Raw genomic sequence first — 24,176 nt, 5'->3', positions numbered from 1 at the left:
CAATTACTGAGGGGGACTGGACGGAAGAATTCATAAATAACTTGTGCCCAGCGGGCCCTCAAAATAATCTCGATGATTATGCTAACGATGATGCTGTTTGTTCATATTTGACCGATCCATTTACCATTAGAGAACTGCAAATTGCCTTAAAAAACTCGAACAATAGTGCCCCGGGTCTCGACCATATTCATTATAGCATGCTCAGTAACCTTCCTGAAACCACAAAAATGAAACTGCTCAATTTATTTAATAACATTTGGAGGTGTAATGAGATACCGAAAACATGGCGAGAGATATTGGTGATCCCAAATTTAAAATCCGGAAAACCTACGAACCTTTCAAATTCCTATCGTCCCATTTCTCTTGGTTCCTGTGTGCAAAAAACGTACGAACGCATGTTAAAAAACCGTCTTCAATGGTGGTTAGAGAGGAACTCAAAGCTTCCAGTAAGCCAATTCGGATTCCGAAAAAATTTATCAATTTTAGATGCCCAAATACAGCTTATCACTGACATATACTTGGCTTTTTCTCAGAAAAATTGTGCCCTTGGGTTATTCCTAGACGTGAGCGGAGCCTACGATAATGTCGTTTTGGAAATTCTAGGCGACAAAATGATTAAACTCGGTCTCCCGAAACAATTTGTCAAAAACGTTTTAACCCTAATAATAGATAGAGAACTTTATTTCTGCATTAATGGAATTATTTATGGCCCAAGGCGNGGACAATATGAACTTTTTTGTTCATTTTAGGGTGAAGAATCTACTGGAGAAGTTTGTAGCACGAGTAGCAATTCACCCTGTATATATATATATATATATAGAGAGAGAGAGAGAGATTGAGAGAGTGAGAGTGAGAGAGAGAAAGAAAATTCACAATGAGGCATCGGCGCCCTTTGCTAGAGTTATTATTCTCAAATTGTATAATTAAGGGAGAAGGAGTTAATCTCTAATTAAAGAATGTGAGGTGGCCCACCTTAATTAAGCTATCTCTAGTTTAATTACGCTTGATTCTTTTGAACAAAATGTTTAATTAGTTGAATATTACAGTTCTACGTAATGATGTAACGCATTTTTCAACTGCATCTAGAATTATTAATATAACGAATAATTTTACGATTATGGGAGTTGCTGGCCCCAAAGAGGAAATTACTCTTTCTAATGCAAAAATTGTTTTGTCTATTATTTATTATCGACTTCGATACACTCGGACACCAACTGCCCAACCTACCTTTCGAATTTTCTCTCCTTTTTGCTACTTCATTTCTACTTTCTCCTTTCTACTTCATTGGAAAAATGGCAAAAAGAGGAAAAATTCGAAAGTTTTAGGTTGAGATGAGAAGTTATTGTCCGAGTGGAGCGAAGTCTCGATAGCTCAAGTGGTAGAGCAGCGGCGTATTTAGCCCCAGGTCGTGGGTTCGAATCCCGCTCGCGACACTGACATTTTTATCTCAACCAATATCTTACATAAAGATCAATTATTTGAAAAGAATTTATTTGGTCAATCGTCCCACGAAACTTAATCAATTTATTAACAAGGACATGTTAAGCCTAAAGCAAAAATTAGTTGGCCCGACAAAGCGAATTTCACGTCGATGCCCTCCCTTCATTCACGCCAATAAATACATTCGAACATAATAAAAATCGACAATAACTAATTTGGTTAACCCAATTAACTTTCTCACTTTTAGACCTTTTTATTATAGGCTTCACTTTTGGAACCCTCAATGTTTTGGGGGTACACTTACTGTGGAATCTAATGGTAAATTTGAATAGAAATAATAAAGGTAGTTAAATAAACGGAAAAGTTAAATGTAAAATTTATGATTTCAAATAAAATAAAATAAAGTCAGGGTAAAGAAAAAGTAAAATTAAATTCAGGATTCGATAAATCAATATAATTAAAATAAAATGAAAATATGCCTCTGAAAGAAACACTGATTACTCTTGCAATATTTAGCCAAATTGGAAAGGTACTTCCTCGACTCAAAAGTTCCGGTCGACACATGAACTTTCCCCTCTCGAGGAGGCCGTGATTAGGACTAAATTCCCCGTGGTCCACTATATCGCCGCGACACTTTAGTTAATGTATTTTCTTTTTAGGAAGAACTGCTTAGATCCTAATCTGAGTTTGTATTCCCATTTGATGAATGAAATGCATCAAAATTTTTAGTTCAGCTAATTACAGAATTAATTCGACATTTTGCTGCGCTAAATAGAGAGCTAGGCACTTATGCAGGTTAAGGAGTGAACATATGACCCATCCTCCAGCTAGTAAAAAAATATCCCTGCGGCGTATGTACGATACCTCGGCCTGATATTTGACGGTTAATTTCGCTATCAATAGCAAATAGATTAATAGCAATTCAAACCAAAAAACATCTTTAATATACAAAATTTTCGGACAATTTTAAATAGGAACTTTACGATAAGTAATGCTTCAAGTAGTTCGTGCTTAAATCAATAGAGTGTAAAAAATCATATTACGAATGTATGAATAACTCAAACACCCGCGAGTGGAAACAGACCCAGTAGTGATCCTGTGCCGGTTAAACATGATTACGAATTTCAATTAATTAATTTTTATGTAAGGTATGGGTTGAAATAAAAAAGTCAGTGTCACGAGCGGGATTAGAACCCACGACTTTCGGCCAAATACGCCGCTGCTCTACCACTTCAGTTATCGTGACTTCGAACCACTCGGACCCCAATTTCCCATCTCAACCGACCTTTCCAAATTAGATGAAATAAACTTAAATTGTGTTACTCTGTAAAAAATACAAGAGAAACGACATTAAAGCTATTGTTTTGGTTAGGTTTTAAACGGTTTAGCAAAGCACTCATCACTTGTTATTTCACTCCAGAGGTTAACCTTCCCCTTAGCATTCGAGTCATGGTAGTGCGCGGCAAATTCCCAAATTAGTTTAAAAAATATATAATTGCACTTAAAATAAGTATGACGTTAATATGTATATAAGGAGTGAGTGAGAGTGAGAGAGAGAGAGAGAGAGAAAGAAAGAAAGAGAGAGTGAGAGACAGAGAGAGAGAGAGAGAGAGAGAGAGAGAGAGAGAGAGAGAGAGAGAGAGAGAGTGAAATGGTCACTGCAGTTATGTCAAAAACTCTGGTGACCACACAATTGTATAAATGTATTTATTTGCGTGACTGGTAAAGTGTGTATGGACACGGTCTGCATGGAACATCGAATACCCACAGACCTGCTGAACCAATAATGTTATGACTTTGACACTGTCATACTCACTCCAATGACTTACTGGAGTCATTGAAAAAGATTTTTTTTTAGGAGGGTTCGCAACAGCAGAGGTCATATAAACCCTTAGGGTGCCGGTGTTTTTGAAAAAAGCCCACTTGTAAATATGTCAGGTTCGAATGCAGGGCTGCTGGATTCGAACCCGGGACCTTTACCTTGTTGTCAACGCCTAAACCGCTCCGGCCACGGACGCCACAACTTCGTTCTTATTATGTGAAAATGTATTTATTGGTGTGAATGAAGGAAGGTTATCGATGTGAAAATCGCTTTGCCAGACCAACTAATCAGTGGGTTACGCTAAACAGAATATTAAGTAATATACAAAAAATTACTTAATAAAACAATTACTATCACGTTCTTAATCTTGAATGAAAATCGTTTTGGGAGTTAAGACCATTTTCTTACGTAGATTATTCTTTACATTCAACATTTTTTGCATTAACAAGGGTAATTTCCTTTTTATAATTTCTGTCTATATCTACTCTCACATTATCGAAAAATATTTAGAACTTGAACGTAAAAGTGTAATTTTTGTTTATACTTATCTTCCTGAAAACAGTAGTCTTTTTTAGATGATTTGGATTTAAAATCAGTCCTTGAAAAAAAGTTTTTGTATGAATGATTTTACAAAAAAGGTTTCAAATAAATTCAAAGATCAATTGACGATGTGATGTCTGAAGTCACAACTAAACTCATAAAAACAAATGAGAGAATTTGGAATATAGAAACAATAGTTAGATTTTTATTAAGTGTGCATAAAATAATATCAGTTCACGCTGTACTTTTTTAACCAATCGAGAAATTATCAAAGTGCGGGGAAGTTTCTGAAAGTAATTTGAGTAAGTTAGTCGACGGTAAAAAACTGCGAATATGATGAATTCGCGAATTGAATAATACATTTATGGCTAATTTCAAATTCTCGCCGGACTCGATAATACCAGAGGTAAAGTGTTGACGTCAGCCAAATGGGTTTCTTGGGCTAAATAAACTCATTCTTCTTCTTTGCTCCGTTATGCATTAATGCTACAACGAATAAGATGACCATTCAAAACCAAAGCAAACTTGTTCAAATGGAATGAATCATCCTGTTTACACAAAATCCTAAGTTCCAATTCCCGTAAGTGCCAATTGTCATCAGACAGAATTTCATCTATACGAAGCCCATGGATCAATATACAATATTAATAGCAATGCTACATTACCTATTCTGATATATTAGAGAACACCATAGTATTTTCAAAGCAAACAACAAATTAATTAAATCTGTTCATTTTTGGAAACGCTATGTAGACGATACTTTATGCAGATGGTCGGGAACATTAGAGGGTCTCAAAGAATTCCTCCAACTAATTAATTCTCTACACCGTAATATAAATTTTACATTGGAAAAGAATAATGATGGTTGTTTGGACTTTTTAGACCTACAAATGTCCATAATAACACTTAAAAACCTCCTCTCCAAACCTAAAGACAAGGTGGACAACTTGGCAAAGAGCAGGGTTTACCAATATAATTATAGGCGACATTAAATATATAGGACAAAGCGGTAGAGAAATAAAAACGAGAGTAAAAGAACACTTGCCTAAATCGAGCAAATTTTCGGAATTTAAGGACCATCTAAAAGAAACAAAACATAATGTCAATTCAAATTTAAATACAACAGTGTTACATAGTTTCAATAAAGGGAGAGAACTAGATTGGTTTGAGAAATTTGAAATTAAAAAATGTAAAATTGAACATGGAGATAAATGCATTAATAATAAAATAGATTTTGATCTACGTCCTATTTTAAATATATACATAAATAATATTAAACGTCCAAATAATCAAATTAATCAATTTAGTTTTTAATAATTTTGTCATTAATTTACTAATCTACATTAAGGTATTATTTTAATTTAATTTTTATCTTTTATTTTTAATCATCATTTTATAATTAATTTCTTACAGTATTTATTAATATAATACTTACTTGTGTTATAATTCCCGCTTTTCCCACGTTCAAATTGAGCGCCATTAAAAAACCAGCTTCTCATTGGAACGTCGCATTGGCTGGGATATCGGTGGGGTCACTTTTGCAATTCAAGTCGAGAGTCGTGGTTGTTGAACTCCTTCAACCTGATTATGATCTAAAAGCTCGAAATCCGGATCGTTGAATACAATTTACAGTGAGTAGGAACTATCTTTTTAACAGGATTGAACATCATAGTATTTCTTCACTTGAGAAATTCTGTTAACTATCCGTTTGCATAGCGAATGAAGAAATATTTAAATAACGAGAAAAAATGAGAGTTTTATTTTACCATTACAATTTTTTAAAGCTTCGGCGCTCGTGCCCCGTGATTCATTGTTATATTTGTAACTTTTACTTTGTCCCCCAGCTTTTCCCCATAGCCATCCCAAAATTTAATATTCCTATATCTTAGAGTACTCATGTACTTTCTGGCCAAGGAACTTCCCATCTCAATCTACCTTTCGAATTTTCCCTCCTTTTTGCCATTTTTCAAATGTCGTGTAATCAGGAATCGATTCTCCGCGACAAATGCCATGGAGACGTTTAGTGAAGATATACATCGTTTTACTTATTAAATCTATTATATTTCATTTTCCGATTGACCAAATAACAACTTTCATGTAATTATTTTTTATGCAAGGTATTGGTTGAAATGAAAAAGTTAGTGTCACGGGCGGGATTTGAACCCACGATCTTCGGCTAAATACGCAGCTGTTTTACCACTTGAGCTATCGTCACTTCGGTCCTCTCGGACACCAACTCTCCATCTCTACGTACAACCGTTCGAATTTTCGCTCCTTTTGCCATTTTTCAAATGTCGTACAATTAGGATTCGATTGTCAGCAACTTATGAAGTGGCACGGGAAGATGTTTAGAGAAGTGATACTTCTTTTATTTCTTAATTATTAATCCATTTTACGTTTTAGTGGTCAATTGACCAAGTTACTTCTATAAATTAATTATTCTTTTTATGTAAGGTCTGCGTTGAGATAAAAAAGTGAAAATGGCAAAAAAAGGGAAAATTCGAAGATTGTTTATTGAGATGGTGAGTTGGTGTCCGAGTGGATCGAAGTAACGATAGCTCAAGTGGTCTAGCAGCGGCGTACTTAGCCGAATATCGTGGGTTCGAATCCTGCTCGTGACACCAACTTTTTCATTTCAGCCAATACCTTACGTAAAGAATAATTAAGTGCATATTATATTTAACAATCTTCATCGACTTCACAAAACTCATCCCATTAAATTTTGCAAACGCGTTGTGTGAAAAGCGCCTTTTACAACCCCCAGGGACGTAATGGAAATTGTAAATGTTTCCGACAGAAAATTTGATTATAATAATAATTGCGTATTCAGAGTTGTTTGAGGCAAGTTTGTCGGGGCGTTTCGTGAGGGCGTACAGTCAGAAAGGACCCCCTGGGTGTTTTCTGATGCATTGAATCTACACACTAATAACACCTGAGCACACGGCCCTTCACCGCATCAATAACACACTCCCTCATCTGACTATGGTATCCTCAAAAGCAAAATTCATAATTTACCGCCGATAGTAATTAACGGTCTTTGGTCGGCGAATAGGGAAATATTAAAATCAACTGTTTCGGTAAATTCATATTCCATTGATGATACGGAAGTTCAATTTTTTTAAATTCGTTATTACGATTGGAAAAATTAGAATACCAAATTATTCTAAATATATAGAACTTTTTATACATTTCTAAATAAACGCTTAATGAACAGGAGACAAAGTTGAAAAATTGATCGGTGATAAAAATAAAATAAATTAATCATCCATTAGTTTTCTTGACCAAAGTCTACACAATGTTTAATTAAGAAACCATAAACAATTAAAGTAAAGAAGAAATAAAAAGAAATAAATTATTCTTATGAAGAGAGATCAGAGAATGTTAAAAATTGGCAATAAAGAGAAATAGCGCATTCCTTAATATTTTGAAATACTCTTAAAAATCACTGAGTACTATTTACAAATAATAAAAACATAATATGTATGATAATACACATGAATGTCGAACATATTAATTAAACTTTTATATATATTTACATACAATTGTTAATCTTTTCTGCAATTGGTTTATCTTTTACGGCCTCTCTTCAAAATGAATAATTTTGAAAAAAATCTGTCTTGCATAAACAGTCTAACTCACTTGACTATAAGAAACGTGTGGTGTTTTGTGATCATTAGTTAATGATTATTCGGAGATCGTGAGATGCGGTCTCGTGTGACGTAGGTTTTAGAAAAACATTTTCTTTATCGTGCCAACGTTTCGATCTTTATTGAGATCATCTTCAGAGCCTTGTATTGCCTACATTTCAACAAAAGTTCTCTGATTGATAGCCGATGCAAGTTTATTTTCATTTTTGTGTGGTGATTAGTGACCGTTAATCGATACTTATTCAAAAATCGTGAGATGCGGGTCTGGTGTGATGTATTGTAGGTTTCAGAAAAACATTTTCTTTATCGTGCCAACGTTTCGATCTTTATTGAGATCATCTTCAGGGCCTGGGATTTACAAACATTGTTTACATTTAACAAATACATTTAGGATGTGGAAAAGTGAATTTATACAATGCAAAATATATTTTTTATATTCAATCAAAGTATTTCTACTCACTCAAAGTGTTTGTCTTCTGTGTAATTGTGCCATTCTTGCGTGTCGTGTTGAGAGTGCCAGTGAGATTTTGCTTTTTTATGTTTATATACGTGGCACTCCACTCTCAACACGACACGCAAGAATGGCACAATTACACAGAAGACAAATACTTTGAGTGAGTAGAAATATTTTGATTGAATATATGTATATATACATATATATTTTGCATTGTATAAATTCACTTTTCCACATCCTAAATGTATTTGTTAAATGTAAACAACAATGTTTGTAAATCCCAGGCCCTGAAGATGATCTTAATAAAGATCGAAACGTCGGCACGATAAAGAAATTGTTTTTCTAAAACCTACCTCACACCAGACCGTATCTCACCTTTTTAGCCTTATTTAAAACAATTTTACGGTTTAAAAAAAATGTATAAGGGCTGCTTTACACAATTAAGAAAATATTTTTCTGGTTAAATAACACCAAAGTTGAGAAAATCATTAACAAATATCTTCACAAATTTTTCATCTCAAAGAGCCATAATACAGTTTACTACACAAGTTTGTTAATTAATCAGGATAATATGGAGGTGTATGCAAACTAAATAATAACAATGCAGCATTTTAAACCTGACTGTTTTATGTTAGCGATAAGTTGGAAACTGTAAAACTTTTTAAGTTTAAATGCTCGCCAATTATAGGATTGGTTCAAACCAACGTAAATAGCATTTCAAACCTCAACGATTAATAATTTTTATCTCAGATTTTGTGTGGTCTGTCATGTCTCTTAAAAACATCGTAACCAATCTCCAAAACTTACGCATAAGCACTTTACCCATAAAATAGTTTCAGAAGAAGCAACAATATATTATTTGAGGGCGAATTTTCGGTACAAAATTCCTTCCAAAACAAAATGGTCTACTCACACATGAAGAGCTGTTTACAACTTTCAATAGTAGGTTTCTATGAATTTTTGGAGGCACTTAATAATTTTAGCAAAAACGTTCTATCTGTGGCAACAGGATCCTTCTGACCACCTATTTTCAATTTTTTTTCTAACACGAATGAAAGGGAACCTTTCATTACGTGATGCAAAATAATTCCACCTTTTGGGTAAGCAAGCACTTTTCGCCCTTTGTTCTCATTTGATCACAAATGATTTCTATAAATATGGCCCCGCAGAGTTATACCTTTTTAATTAAATTTATAGCTGAAGATCTCTTCCTCTATTTCTTGATAAAGTTTTTCTTTGCCCATTTGTAAATATGTCGGGTTCGAATATAGAACCCGGGACATTCACCTCACAGTGATGAGCGCCGTGTCAACACCTAAACCGGCCACCGACGCTCCCTCGATAAAATATTATAATCCCTCTCTTTATATACGTCGATATAATCTATGTGGGCAATTAGGGTGCAAGTGTTTTTTTTTTGTAATTCCGCCGTAATTGGATCAGATTGGATCAGTTCATCAGATGGCGTCTAGGATCTAGGTCTCGAGTGGAAAGGACTTACTGCTTCTTCACGCTTTAAATGATCCATGGATAATTTCGCACCACGTTGGACCTGCCTTCACGTTCTTCTCCGTAGCCACCACTGATGTCTCATGTTATATTTATTAAATTCATTATATTTAGTGGTCTATTGACCAAATTACTTCTTTCAATCAATTAATCTTTTTATGTAAGGTTTTGGTTGAAATTAAAAGTCAGTGTCACGAGCGGGATTCGAACCCACAACCTTCGGCTAAATACGCCGCTGCTCGACCACTTGAGCTATCGTGACTTCGATCCACTCGGACACCACTTTCCATCTCAACCTACAACCTTTCGAATTTCCCTTCCTTTTTGCCATTTTTCAAATGTCGTGTAATCGGATTGGATTCTCGACGACAAGTGAAATGGCCAAATTTTTCCTCCTTTTTGCCATTTTTCAAACTTTTTCATCTCAACTAAAAACCTTAATTAATTGTAATATATTAATTGGTCAAGCGGACCACGAAATTACTGAATTTAATTTCGTTCAAACATTAGCAGGCAAACGTTGAATGTTATAACAATTTGGGAAAAGGCCTAAATCTCATTATAAATTCCAATAAATTTGAGAAAACTGAAAAGTGCTCTTTGAAAGAAACACTAGGGACCCAGTAACTCCTGTAAATCACTCGAAAAGTTGAGCCTTTGCCTAAAGGGTTGCCAAGTGGGACAGTCGACCAAAATATGTTTTACTGTCAGAATAATACGTACTCCACTTCGTATACATCGAGCACTGGTTGAAAGGTTGTTGCCTATTAAAAGCCTATTATGGATTAGCCTGATGTGACCTATTCGCAACCTAGAGAGAATCACAAGTTCTTTTCTCTCAAGTTCCTCAGTTGGCCATTTATGGACCATAAATGGCCAACTGGCTTAATTTCTTTCATACTATCTCTACAGACATTCCATCTTGCCGCCCACTCTCGTTTGATAATGTTTTTAACATAAACGACTATCATCGGGGCGGAGAGGAAATTGATCGGTTCTTTGTGAATGGTTTGCAGCGTTCCTTGCCTGTTGATCAGCTTTTTCATTTCCAGAAATACCGACATGACTAGGAACCCAAACGAATACCACATGTTTGTTGAGTGTTCTGATTTCATAGAGATATTTGTGAATTTCTAAGATGTTTGGGTCAACCGAGAAATTATTTTTGATTGCTTCGAGACCGCTTTTCGAATCAGAGCAAATAATGGCATTACACATTCCTTGCGACTCCTTTGTAATGCTCAATGATCTTCTGATTGCATGAAGTTCAGCTGTGTATACGCTAGCCTCATTCGATAGAGACCAGCTGAGGTTATACTCATCAGCAAATATCTCACACCCTACATCAATTTCATTTTTAGACCCATCGGTATAAAAAATTTTATAATTGGGATAGTTATTTAAAATTTGCAAGAATTTAAATCGTTTCTTTCTTCCTCCTCCTTTATCTGCCTGAAACGCTCCGAATACCAGCTGGAGTTAGAAACAGATTCAAAATGACAAGCTATACGCTCAGCAATTTGAAACGGTTCTGTTATGACCATGTCTTCTGTGCGAAGTATTGGCATAATTGGGGGTTTTCTTTTGTCCGAAATTGCCCTGATCTTCCTCCATATATCCGAGGATTCCATACGTGATGTTAAATTGGAAATTAAATATTTTAGCGAGGTTTGTTTGCCTTCCTTTATTACTCTTCTTTCTTTGCCTCTGGATTTACGAACGTTTGACAAATTTTCATCAGTCGGAAACCTCCGCAGCCGTCTTAGGGCCTTTTTTTGCCCTACAGACAAGTTCGTATTCCCTGTTTCACCACGGAACCCAGTTACGAACTTTCCAGTTCCTTGTTTTGGAATCGCTTCAGAGGAGGCAGCTTTAATTTTTTCCGTAAACGTGGCAACGTCTATGTTGACGTTGTTACATAGATTACGAAGGTCGGCAATTTGTGCAAACTTATTCCAATCTGCCATGCGGGTATTCCATTTAGGACGAAATTCAAAATCCATTTTACGAATATGGGACTCTATTTTAATGGGGAGGTGATCACTTTGAACATGCGTTTCTAGGACTTTCCATTCAAAATTGGTCGCTAGGGACGGAGAAACAATCGTCAGATCTATCGCACTAACTGACCCGGTATAAGTATTCAGGTGAGTGTATATTCCATCATTCAGTATTATCCAGTTTCCCTCATTAATAATATTTTCCAACGCAATCCCTCCTCGATTATTTGATGAACATCCCCAGGTAATGGAATGAGCATTAAAATCTCCCATAATCATTGCAGGGGACGGAAGATGCGAAAATAAATTTCTTACTTCTTCTTCTGAAAAAAAGTTATTAGGAAAATATACTAAACATACAGAATATTTTAACGGAGCAACACTTCAACGGCTACTGCCTGGAGATTGGTACTTAAATCAATTTTCCTAGAGGGGATATTATTTCCAATATAGAGTGCCACGCCCCCATGAGCTCTACCTCCTTCAGAAACCTCAGCCTCTTTAGAAAAAACGTTGTAACCTCTCAACGTAAAGGATTCCGTTTTCTTAAGGTGAGTCTCCTGAAGAGCAATGATAAAAGGAGTATGGTCCACCATGATCCTCTTCAAAAAGCATTAATTATTTTTCAATCCTCTCACATTCCATTGGATGATTGATTCTATATTAATCTAAAATTTCAACCTTATACCTAACACGAGTCAGCTAAACTGACTACTTAAGATTATCTACAACTATTTCCTTGGCCTCCTCTTTTTCCAACCCCTCTTATTTTTGGGGGGCGCCGTAATTTTGGCGGGATTTTTTGAGGACAAAGGTGCTTGATGTTCTCCATTAATCGGAGAAGCAGAATGTGGGAGAGGAGAGTTGAGTGGTGAAAGGGAAGGGGGAGGTATGACGGGGACAAAAACATTGACGGGGGATCCATAAGGATCCATTGGACTATGGTTTCTACCATTTTTGGTTTCGATTCTTTTTGGTAAGATGACACATTTTGAATTACGTTCAGTGAGTTTATTATTATTATTAATTTTTAAGTATTATTATTATTATTGATTATTATTATTATTATTATTTTGTGAAATAAAGTATTATTATTATTGATTATTATTATTATTTTGTGAAATAAAGTATTATTATTATTATTCTAAAATTACACCGACATTAAATGTTTTTATGCAATACCAAATAACTAAAAAGTTGTTTCTACAAATAAACTTGTGGCCAAAAATTAAAAAAAAAAAAAATACACAAATGAGTCGGATTTAAGAATTTAAGTATGTTGGGGGTTAAGTGAAAGTAAGGGGCAACCAGATTGCTCTATTAGGTATTATGTAGTGTGCCTCCACTTGTAATGCGAAGGTGGCCGAGGAGTCTCCATGAATAATCTAGGGTCCTTTCTCCCCTTTCCCCCGATTTCAGACCCCGGTCTTATTTTATCCGCCGCCCGAGGGTTGCAACTTGACACAGGTATCAAAGTTGTATCTAGCCGACACGTTTCTACTTCTATCCCACCAGGTGAAATCTTGTTCGATCCAAAACACGCTCATTCCATATTTATACCGCCGCATTCCATTACCATATCACTTTTTCCAGCTTGACATGAATCGCGGCGGAGAACGCAAATGTATTATATATACAAACAAGGCGGGGAAATATCCGATCCGGACGTGTAACCAGCAACTAAAGTGATTCCTCTTTTGAATAGATAAGCGCAGACATTCTTATGGAATATCAATGTTTTTGATATGTTATTCCATTTGACTGTATCAATATCAAGCTCGACTTTTACGTTTGATTCATTAAACTGGTTGATTGCTGATAAATTCAAGATTCTCGAACATTATTACATCATTTTCTCAATTATTACACATAGACACTCTCTCTCTCTCTCTCTCTCTCTCTCTCTCTCTCTCTCTTTCATTCTCACTCACTCACTCACTCTTACTCTCTCTCTCTCTCTCTCTCTCTCTTTCATTCACACTCACTCTTACTCTCTCTCTCTCTCTCACTTATTCACTCACTCACTCACTCTTACTCTCTCTCTCTCTCTCTCTTTCTCTTTCTCACTCACTCACTCTTACTCTCTCTCTCTCTTTCTCTTTCTTATTCACTCACTCATTCTGACTCTCTCTCTCTCTCTCTCTTTCTCTCTCTCTCACTCTCTCTCTCTCTCTCTCCTACTCGCTTACTAGCTCACTCTCTCTCAATCTCAATCTCAACGCACGCCCGCATACACATAAATTTATAACATAGCCTGGGCAATTGACCTCATTGCTAAAATTAAAAAAATAAGGTAAAGATATCCACAAAATTACATTGAAAATATAAAAATGAAATTAGCATATGGGCAGAAATATTCAGGAAATCAACAACACTACTAGTGCTGTAATTTTTGACTAAGGACTAAATTAACCTAAAAACTCACACTTCATAATAATTATTTAGTAAACCTATCAATTAATCATTATGCGTGAAGAAACAATTCAAATTCTGCCTTTCCCCGAAGCAAATTTACATCGTCCATAGTGAATAATCAAAAGTGTCAACTAATAAAATTATCAGGTTGCCCGGAGAGTTATTCAGAATCCAAGAAACTTCTGAAGCTGAGGGAACATTAGTGGGCGACATCTAATTGTTATCCTAAATTGTATAATTGCTTTCAATGTTCCCCCTAATTGCCGCCGGTAGTTGGAATGTCTGCCACTCGTCTATAGCTGAATAGTTCACGATTGTTAAAACGAATTTTAATCGCCAGAGTCCGACGGACCTGAAAGTACCAATTAGTTGAGCAGGGAGAGTGAAAAACACGGTCGCTGGTAACACCGAAAAAAACACCAAAGAGAGGTGATTAAAACATTTTGTAGCTAAATTAAATTAAAACTGTACCGGCGGCTATTTTTAAAAAAGGAAAAAAAACCTAGATGAGAAATATAAAATCAAAAAATTAGTTAACATTTCCCAATGCGTTAAAATTACGTAATTGTTAAATTGGCAATTAGTTCTCGTAAAAACTGACAAACACAATTAGATATCATTGTTATGTAAAATTACAATAAATTAAGTTTTTAGTTGAGATAAAAAAGTCAATGGCACGAGCGGGATTCGAACCAACGATCTTCGGCGTAATACGCCGCTGCTCTACCACTTGAGCTATCGTGATTTCGATCCTCACGGACACCAACTTTCCATCACAGCCCAACCTTTCCAATTTTCCCTTCTTTTTGCCATTTTTCAAATGTCGTGGAATCGGGTTGGATTCTCGACGACAAATGAAATGGCCGCGGAGAGCTTTAGTGAAGTATACTTCATTTTTTCGTATAGTTTCATTCAACCAAGAAGTTGGTGTCCGAGTGGATCGAGGTCACGATAGCTCGAGTGGTAGAGCAAGTAGCGGCGTATCAAGCCGAAGATCGTGGGTTCGAATCCCGCTCGTGCCATTGACTTTTTTATCTCAACTAAAAACCTTAATTTATTGTAATTTTACATAACAATGATATCTAATTGTGTTTGTCCACAACATTATATTTCGTAGTCCGATTGACCAAATAACTTCTTTCAATTAATTAATCTTTAAGGTATAGCTGAAATGAAAAAGTCAGTGTCACGAGCGGGATTCGAACCCACGACCTTCGGCTAAATACGCGACTGCTCTACCACTTGTGCTATCGTGACTTCGATCCACTCGGACACCAACTTCCAATCTCAACCTACCTTTCGCATTTTCTCATCTTTTGCCATTTTTCATTCATTCGAGTGGATCAAAGTCACCTTACATAAAGATTAATTATTATTACTTAATTTAATTTAATGATTTTATTTTTATTAATTAAAGATTATATTTTAAATGATTACATTTAATTAAATGATGTATCCGCTTCTTAACGTGATTGCTGGCTAAATCATTTGTAAATATGGTGTACAAACAACCTACTGATTCCCTTCATTTTTCCATTGTAGAGTTAGAAGTCTAGAAGCACTTTTACTTCTGAACGGAAGATGATAACCAAGAGGCATACAGTTTTAATAAAATAGATCATTTGGCTTGACGTTTCTATCCTTTTATAGAACTTCTATATTGTTCTAAACAGGTAGATGTTGTTTTCTGGAAAATCAGATTTTGATGGTTTATGTTATGATTGTAGATGTAATAGTCGGGGTGTAATTGCGCCCTTTAAGAGCTATTTTATACCTCGTTCTCTGCCTAAATCACACCGGTGAGTCTTATTTCATCAAGGAACATGATTAATAGGCCCGGTTTGAATGGATGAATCTCTTCTATAGTTACATTGAACATCCCAAAGCACTTCCTCCTGCAGGCAAGTGTAACACTGCAGTTTGTTAGCAGGTAGGTTGGAATGGTAAAAAGGATACTAGGAAGCGACGTTTGCGCTCCCCAGGCACTGCAGCCTTTTGGCTTATTAAACCTTCCTAGTTCCTTAGATCAGTGCAATAGACTCCTTAGAAGTATTAGGTCATTGACTGTCGCTGCATTGGATCCCTTAAGTTTTTTCCATATGTTAGGTTAAATCTCCATTGTGCAGTTGCTTCACATTCGAAGAAGATATGGGTAGATGTTTCCTCCTCATCATTACATAATCTGCAAACGGGATCATCGTTGTGTATATCCATGTTGTGTAGATGTTTCCTCAGATGTCAATAACCGGTTAGTAGTCCTCTGAGTTTGGCGCTCTCCAATTGCATCAATGCTTGGTGAGGATTGTTTCATCATAAGTTTACTACTATGTTGTACTTACTTACTATGTACTTATTACTATGTCTAGCACCGCTAAAGTTTATCCATATCTCCTTTTGGTTTGTTCGGATCCATTCTGCGATGAAGGATTTTTTATTTGTTTTTGTTATCCCAAGTATATGTTCGGGGTCTAGTATGGTCTTGCAGATCCTCCTCTGGCAGGACTATCTGTTTTCTCATTACCAAAATTCCCCTGTGTCCTGGAACCCAAGATATCATCTTCATGATTTTGGAGATTTTGGATGCATTCACTGTCTAATTTTGATGTGATTCTTTTACATGCTAATGCTTTAATGGCTGCTTGGCTATATGATCTTATAAGGATTTTTTTTGCCGGTGTAACGTCTTTTAAGATTTTCCAGGGCACAAGCATTGATGGAATGTATTTCTGCTTGAAAGTCCGACGTGTACTTCCCTAATGAGGTTGATTGCTCATGTTTTTGGCTTGTCAGAAAACGCCTGATCCGGTTCCTAAGTTTGTTTTCGAGCTATCTGTATACCATATCATTGTATCTGATGCTCTCCTGTGTTCTTCCCCCCTTTATAGTATTATAGTAGGTGTGTTGGTGTCTCCTCTGTCTCTTTGCAGAATCTGCAAGTGCCGTCTTAAAGGGTTCCAATCTTCTTTAAGTGTCCATTTAGCTTGCAGTGTCCTGTTAACAATACTATTAGGATTTGCAGTTTTATTTCCCCTTCTTTTAACACATTACGTTTCTTCCGAAATTTGTTAGGAGATTCTTGGATTGCATGTGTCCAATGAGTGAATTCCATTATTCCTTTATTTTCTTTTTGTCCTTCTGTCCGAGATACTCATTGATAGTGTGGGTTTCCTATACCACAGAAGGTTTGGATACTATCAGTGGTATAGCAGCTTCTTTCCTTGCAAGAGTACCCGATTTATCGTTGCCTTCTACTCCCCTGTGTCCTGGGACCCGGCCGAGGCTGGCTTTGTTCTGGGTCCCTAATATGTTTAATTTGGGTTTACAGTTCAGCACCATCTTTGAACTAATGGTATTTGAACTTAGTGCTTTGATGGCTGATTGGCTATCTGACATGATAGCTATTTCTTGTTTTTGTACCCTCTATTCAAGTTGAGTTGAGTATATCTCTCGATTGCGTGAATCTCAGCTTTGAAGATACTGGTGCGTTTTCCCATGGCTTCTGAGTATTTGGTTCCAGGACCGAATACTCCTGCCTAGAACACTTTCTTGTGTTCTAGATCCATCCGTGTACCAAAAGACGATGCCATTCTTAAAGAAGGTGTTTTTCTCCTGTTCCCATTCTTTTTTGGTACCTAGGTTTATTTGGAAGTTTCGTTTAAATTCAAACATCCTGTTCATGTCGTCTCGTTGAGCCAGGAGTATCGGTTTCTCTTTGATAATACTAATGACAGTTTTCTGTGCCGTCCTCGTTACCACGTAGTGTAGGGGGATTAATCCCAATACTTTTGGTGTGCCAAGGTGTGCCCCTCAGGAAGAGTTGAGGGGGGCTATGGGCCCTCCTCAATCTGCAAAAGTTAACACACACCATTTTCGAATTGGAAAAGGTAAACCCTGTTTCCTCGGCTATCGCAGCCACATCGTTTATCGCCAACTGCATCCTACAGCCGACCTCCGCCAGATCTTTGCCCGAATGGTAGAAGCAGAGGTCGTCGACAAAGAGCATTTTCCGAAGAAAAGCGCAACGCTCATCACCGAACCCTGAGGGATACCGTTCTCCTGAACGTGCTCCCTAGATTGCACAGTACCCAGCCTGACTCGGAACCTACGGTTCTCCAGGAAACCCTAGGGGAACCGTGGAAATTTGCTTCTTAGACCGAAATCGTGATATTTCCGTAGTATCGCGTATCTCCACGTCGTATCATACGCCTTCTCGAGGTCGAAGAACATGGCCAGAGCGTGCTCTCTGTTCAAGAACGTGTCCTGAACGTCGCCCTCGGGAAGACATGCATGAACCACCGCAGAGCGATTCCTACGGAATCCCGCCATTTACTGGCTGTAAAATCCCTTTGCCTCCAGGTGTCAGATCAGACGACCGTTCACCATAGACTCCAGGGCTTTGCTCAAGCAGGTTGTCAAGGAAATCGGTCTGTAACTCGTAGCCAGGCTTGGGTTCCTACTCTCTTTAAGGATAGGTATGACAAGCATTTCTCGTCAACGATTGGGGTAAGAGCCCGAATCTCATATGTTGTTTAAGAAGTCCAACAAGCGCCGCTTCGCACCCTGGGGAAGGTGGCGAAGCATCTCATATGGGATACCGTCACACCCGGGGCTTGAGTTCCGGGCGAGCCCCAACGCGGACTCGAACTCTCCCACATGTCAGAGGCATGTTGCACAACGCATCACTGGTGCCGCCGCCGAAATCGATCTCAGTGCGTTCCGTCTTGGTTTTCCTTTGTCGGAAGATAACGGAATATGCTTCGGAACTGGACAACGCGGCGAAATGCCGCGCCAGTTCTTCGGCAACCTCCGAGGCTTTCGTCACACTCCTGCGATCGGTGATCAATATCGGTACCGACTATCTCAGACACATACCTCGCCAGGTACACCCTCCTTTTTGGCTTGGGACAAGGTACACTTCTCTATATCCCTTTTTACTTTAAAGTTTGCAAAGTTCTCCTCCGTCATGTCTTCTGAACCGCCGGAATGCTCGCTCCTTCTCCGCGTGTGCACGGCTGCAGGCATCGCTCCACCAAGGAACCGGTGGCCTACAAGTAGACCCACCGATCCTGGGGATGGATCTGCCAGCAGCGGGGTTGATCTCCTGCTCAAAGATGAGAAGATCAGTGTCGACATTAACTGAGGTGCCGACACCGTCGCAGAGAAAAGCTCCCAATCCGCTCGCTTCAGGCTCCACTTCGTAGGAGTCTGATATACTCCTCTCGAGACGGAACTCTTCCACACTATCGGAAAGTGGTCACTCAGGTGGGGTCCCCCAATGGAGCCTCTTCTACCCGGGCGGCCCGGGATGATGAGGCTAACGACAAGTCGATCCCGCTAAATCGGCCTGTACTACCTCGCGGCCCGGGAGTGCCGTAACCCAGTTTTCCTCCTGCACCGTCACAGGTGCAGGGTTCATGGACACTCGAGAGGACCGGGAGATCGCTACCTCCAGATGAGAACTGTGTGTTGCTTGTGTGATGTGTTGTGCACGGTAATTTGCGTTTGATATATTCGGGTTCCGAGGCCCTTGCCCTCGTGCATCGGCCTGTGTATTTGTGGTGGCATGCTGATGGAAGCCCAAACACCGTCCAAGTCCCCCGCCCTCACACCACGTAGTGTTAGGTGTGGCGGAGTTATGTACGTACTAGGTCGCCAATCCCATCGTACTCTTGTTTGTTAGATCATAGATTTAAAGGCCTTGATCTGGAAGATCCTCTTGCGACTTCCAGATTATTTAAACAAGTAAGGGAGATTGTGTAGCAAAACAAATCTGATTCGGATTCTAATGAACCTACTATAAGTTGCAACTTGGATATGTGGGCACACCATAAAGCAATAGCACACAAATCTAGGGCAAAGGAGAGTCTGACGAGTTGACCCAATATTATTCATCAAATGTATCAACCCTTCAGGGACCGACCGGAATTTGGAAGGAAATGAGAACTGTGTTTTATAACCTTTATAAGCTCGCCTGTAAATTATTTACAGTGCCAGCAACATAAGTGCCAAGTGAGCGACTGTTTTCAAAAGCTGCTGCCACAGTTTTTCAAACTAGGAACAGGCTAAAGTCAAAACTTTTGTCAAAACCATTCTTTTCTTCCAGTGAAGCTGACGGTGACGCCAATATATAGTTTTCGATATATCGGAAAACCGATAAGTCGATATATAGATTAACGATTGCCATCCATACACATAACAAACTTACTCCTTATCAATTTTTTAATTTTATTTAGCGCTACACCGTTATATTTTTATATTGGGAATCACTTCATGATTTGAATGTGCTTACATTAGCAATAGTTTTGTATAGGGGCGTCGGTGGCCGCAACGGTTTAAACGTTGACACGGCGCTCAGCTCTGTATGGTAAAGGTCCCGGGTTCGAATGTTACATTGGTTTACCAAAATAGAGTAGATGTGTCCACTCGAAATTTGCATATAATTTGTAAGTAGGGCTCGACGACTGTGAATCATCAATAAGGTCGAAAACAAAACGTTAATATTAAATTTTACTGCGGTTCAAAAATGAACTGAGCGAGCGTTAAGTGATTTATCTTTTTGGAGCGTTCAAGATTTTATCGTGGTAGACGCTTATTAGTATGCATATGAATATAATGTGATACATAACAATAACAATTATACACCGTGATGTACGAATATTTTTTTAATGGCTTAATGGTTTAGTTCAACGAAAGAGTAGTGAGGACACCTATTCGGTTTTTATTTACGTTATTTAATCAGAAACGTGTACAAATTGACAAGGGTGCGCTGGGTTAGGGAAGACAGTATTTAAAAGCGGCATTACATGGAAATTCGGGCAATTACGTTTTGAAAGCGTGTGTTTATCAATAGAACCATCAATTATTCGTCCTCCACGCTGCTAATCAGTACAAATGCGAAGGGACGAATCTGAATTGCAAATATATAACAAGAAGAGGGCAGCTATGAACATATGACGATAAAAATACCTATAACATCCGACATACCATGTTAAATTATGGGTACAATAAAAGATTAAACTTATTGTAGATTATATACCAAAATTAACGTTAATTAATTAAACTTTAACCATTTATTTTAACGGAATATTTGTCATACTTCCGGACTCAACCATAACTGGTTTGATAAATTTGCTTCAAATGTATAATATTTGTATACTCTGATGTATTTCATGAAGGCAAAATAATAGGAAATAGATCATACAAGCCTACCCTAGAAGAGTAGTTGTACACTGGGTAGCAATTAGCGTTCACTGCAAAATCTTGAGCTTGTGTATTTTAAAAAAATAACATTTATTGTCAATTTCACCCTTGGGAGAATACCTTCTACTCCCATCTACTACAGTAATATCCTTCCCCCACCAGCATTGAAAAACGAATTGCATGGAAGTCGATGCCTACTGAAGCGATGCGATAGTGATGCAACGTGAAGCGATCTTTAATCGGCCGATACGACTTTTATCGACAGTGCAACACTCTCGTGCCCACAGGAACAAATTGACAAGTGACACGATACATACCGTAGTAACTGTTTACATTGAACTTTTATGTATGCTGATGATGTGGTATTATTGGAAGTCTCTCCTTTGGTGTTACAAAAAAATGATAGCAGATATAGAAATGTATTTTGACTAATGGAAACTTAAGTTAATACCGCTAAATCGAAAATTTTGATATTTATAACAGTAAACATAATTTACGACCAAATAAAAGATAGAAATTTAAAAATGAAATTTCAGAAATTCGCTGCGAACAGAATATTATCCCTATTCAGCAATACGACAAATTATGCAATCTATTTAGAAACTATTGATTGATTTCAAGTTTAAATTACGTCCCACCTTTATTGCCAAAATATTCAATGATCATAACATGCTGTCTAATTTGATTACTCATGCAAGTGTGTTGTTAAAGATTGGGTAAAGGTATGATTGGAAAGAGCGCAGGAACTCAAAATCCCCATGGATTTATTAAACAGATACAGTGGCCTCGCTCAAACGTTTTGGAGAACCTCAGTTTGAGGGAAAAGAATAGATTATTGGCCAATTTATACGCAGAAAGATTCCACCTATACTACCAATAGATACGTCATGATATAGATTACACTACATCAAACATTTCAGTATAAGTAAGGCCAGCTTATTTTTTATATTAAAAACAGCTTTAGCAAACTTTAGCACTTTGAACATTACTCCAAAATTTAAAAATGAATAATGTTTTATTGTATTTTCAGGCCGGCCTCAAAAGAAAGGGAGTCAATTCTTACAAGGTAAGCCAAGTTTTTCAAGCGAATAATCTTAGATATACCATTGGTCACAACAAAAAACTCGAATTTATAAATTTAAAAAAACAAAAAATTGAACTTTTAGCGATTTCAAGAACTTACCGAAATAAGTGATGTTTTTATTGTTTGTAATTAATTACTTGGATTCAAACGTATACAATAGTTTAGACATGATGAATGATGGAGTGAGTGTGGTGTTCAATCCTTTTTTTTTTTTTTAAAGAACACATTTACTGAATTTAAGGACCATCTAAGAGAAACAAAACATAATTTCAATTCAAATTTAAATACAACAGTGTTACATATTTTCAACAAAGGGAGAGAACTAGATTGGTTTGAGGAATTTGAAATTAAAAAATGTAAAATTGAACATGGAGATAAATGCATTAATAATATAATCAATTTTGATCTACCTCCCATAAATATGTACATAAATAGTATTAAACGTCCAAATAATTAAATTAATTATTTTAATTGTTATCATTTTTATAATAATTTAATCATATTAAGGTAGTATTCTAATTTTTTATCTTTTATCTTTAATCACTAATTTATAATTAATTTCTTACAGTGTTTACCATTATAATATTTACTTGTGTTATAATTCCCGCTTTTCGCTCGTTCATATTGAGCGCCATTAAAAAACTAGCTTCTCATTGGTACGTCGTGGTGGCGGGGGTATCGGCGGGTTCACTTTTGTAATTCATATCGAGCAACGTCGTAGTAGAAACCCTCCAACCTGATGATGAGCTAAGGGCTCGAAATCCCGTTTGTTGGAAACCAACTTACTGTGAGTAGGAACTATCTTTTTTTAAAAGGTTCGTGCAGCCAAAAAATTTTCTTGTTACACTATATTTCATTTAATCATACTGAATAAACTATTGAAATCCCTACTCCAATACTGTTGAAACATTTACACCTACAAAGAGTTAAATTAAATTATTCAACTATTTTACCTAGTAAATTAAAGGTAATGACATCACATTATTAACATTAAATTATCTGAAAATGCCGATGTGGTCTAATAGAAAAAATTTCACGGTTGGCGTTCATCTCGACAATGGAAGGCAACAATGAATAGCCTATACATTCAATAAAAGATCCTTCTAATAAACAGTTTACAAAACCTTATTTATAATTAACATGTTTGGCACATAGTTACCTATGATTCTTCTCCATGTATGTTCCAACAATTATACAAACTGCAAATTTTCCAAAATAGGGCATTACGATTAATTTTTAGTATGAAACTAACCAAGGGGGACTGGGATTGTCTAGGTGGGTTAAATATACCCGGAATTTCGGCATTATATATAACAACGCTTTTAAACAATTAATTTTGTTTGTTCACTTAAGAGGTACATCTGTTTCCATATTATTTCGTAACATGATCTTCGACGTGCAGTTACACTTTTCATGTCTGCCTCATCGGAGGAATTGCAAAGTAAGTCGATCTATTTTACACTCAGTTATTCTCGCGTTTGCTCTAAGCCTATTTAATAATAATAAAGACTCACTTGACTCTCGAGACCTAAGAAAAAAATCAATTTTAATCAATTAAACGAAGAAATTGCGCATCGATGCTAAGTTAGTCACAGTGACTTTTCACAACATTGTTAAAAGTCTATTTGTATACTACATTGTAAAATATAGAGGTTTATTCATTTTGTTTTGGCTTCGGAAAAGTTCATATTGCACCTGCATTTTGGCAAATATTTAACCCGCGCCCTCAGTAATAAGATAAAATGAAATTTGTATATAACTTAAAGAGAAAACCGTAATAGGACCCTCTCATGCCATGAAAGTAACTCGATATTAACCGTTAATTTAGGCGTTGATTTTGAAAAAAAGCCCATTTGTAAGTATGTCGGGTTCGAATGCAGAGTCGCTGGATTCGAACCCGGGACCTTTACATTACAGTGAAGAGCGCCTCGTCAACGCCTAAATCGTTGCGGCCACCGCCTCCCCCCTCTGAGGCGCTTTTTACAGTCATTTAATGGCGTAAGCATTTGTTTTATTCGAACTGAAAATCTCATATGCACTATCCCTCTTATTTCAAAATGATTAT

General features: G+C 37.0%; 1 protein-coding gene across 1 annotated transcript in view; it reads left to right on the top strand.

The window, feature by feature from the left end:
- The window catches only part of LOC106664289 (chaoptin), a 382,618-nt gene that overhangs the window by 148,318 nt on the left and 210,124 nt on the right, over positions 1–24,176 (top strand). The window contains exon 2 of the mRNA XM_014389884.2: positions 22,058–22,093. Coding sequence (XP_014245370.1) covers positions 22,058–22,093 — 36 coding nt within the window. The remainder of the gene's footprint in view (positions 1–22,057; positions 22,094–24,176) is intronic.

This window comes from Cimex lectularius, unplaced genomic scaffold (genome assembly GCF_000648675.2).
Source record: "Cimex lectularius strain Harlan isolate CLEC.00 unplaced genomic scaffold, Clec_2.1 scaffold98, whole genome shotgun sequence".
Lineage (NCBI taxonomy): Eukaryota > Metazoa > Arthropoda > Insecta > Hemiptera > Cimicidae > Cimex > Cimex lectularius.
Note: the sequence above shows the minus strand (reverse complement) of the source record. Positions and strands in the feature narration are given on the sequence as shown.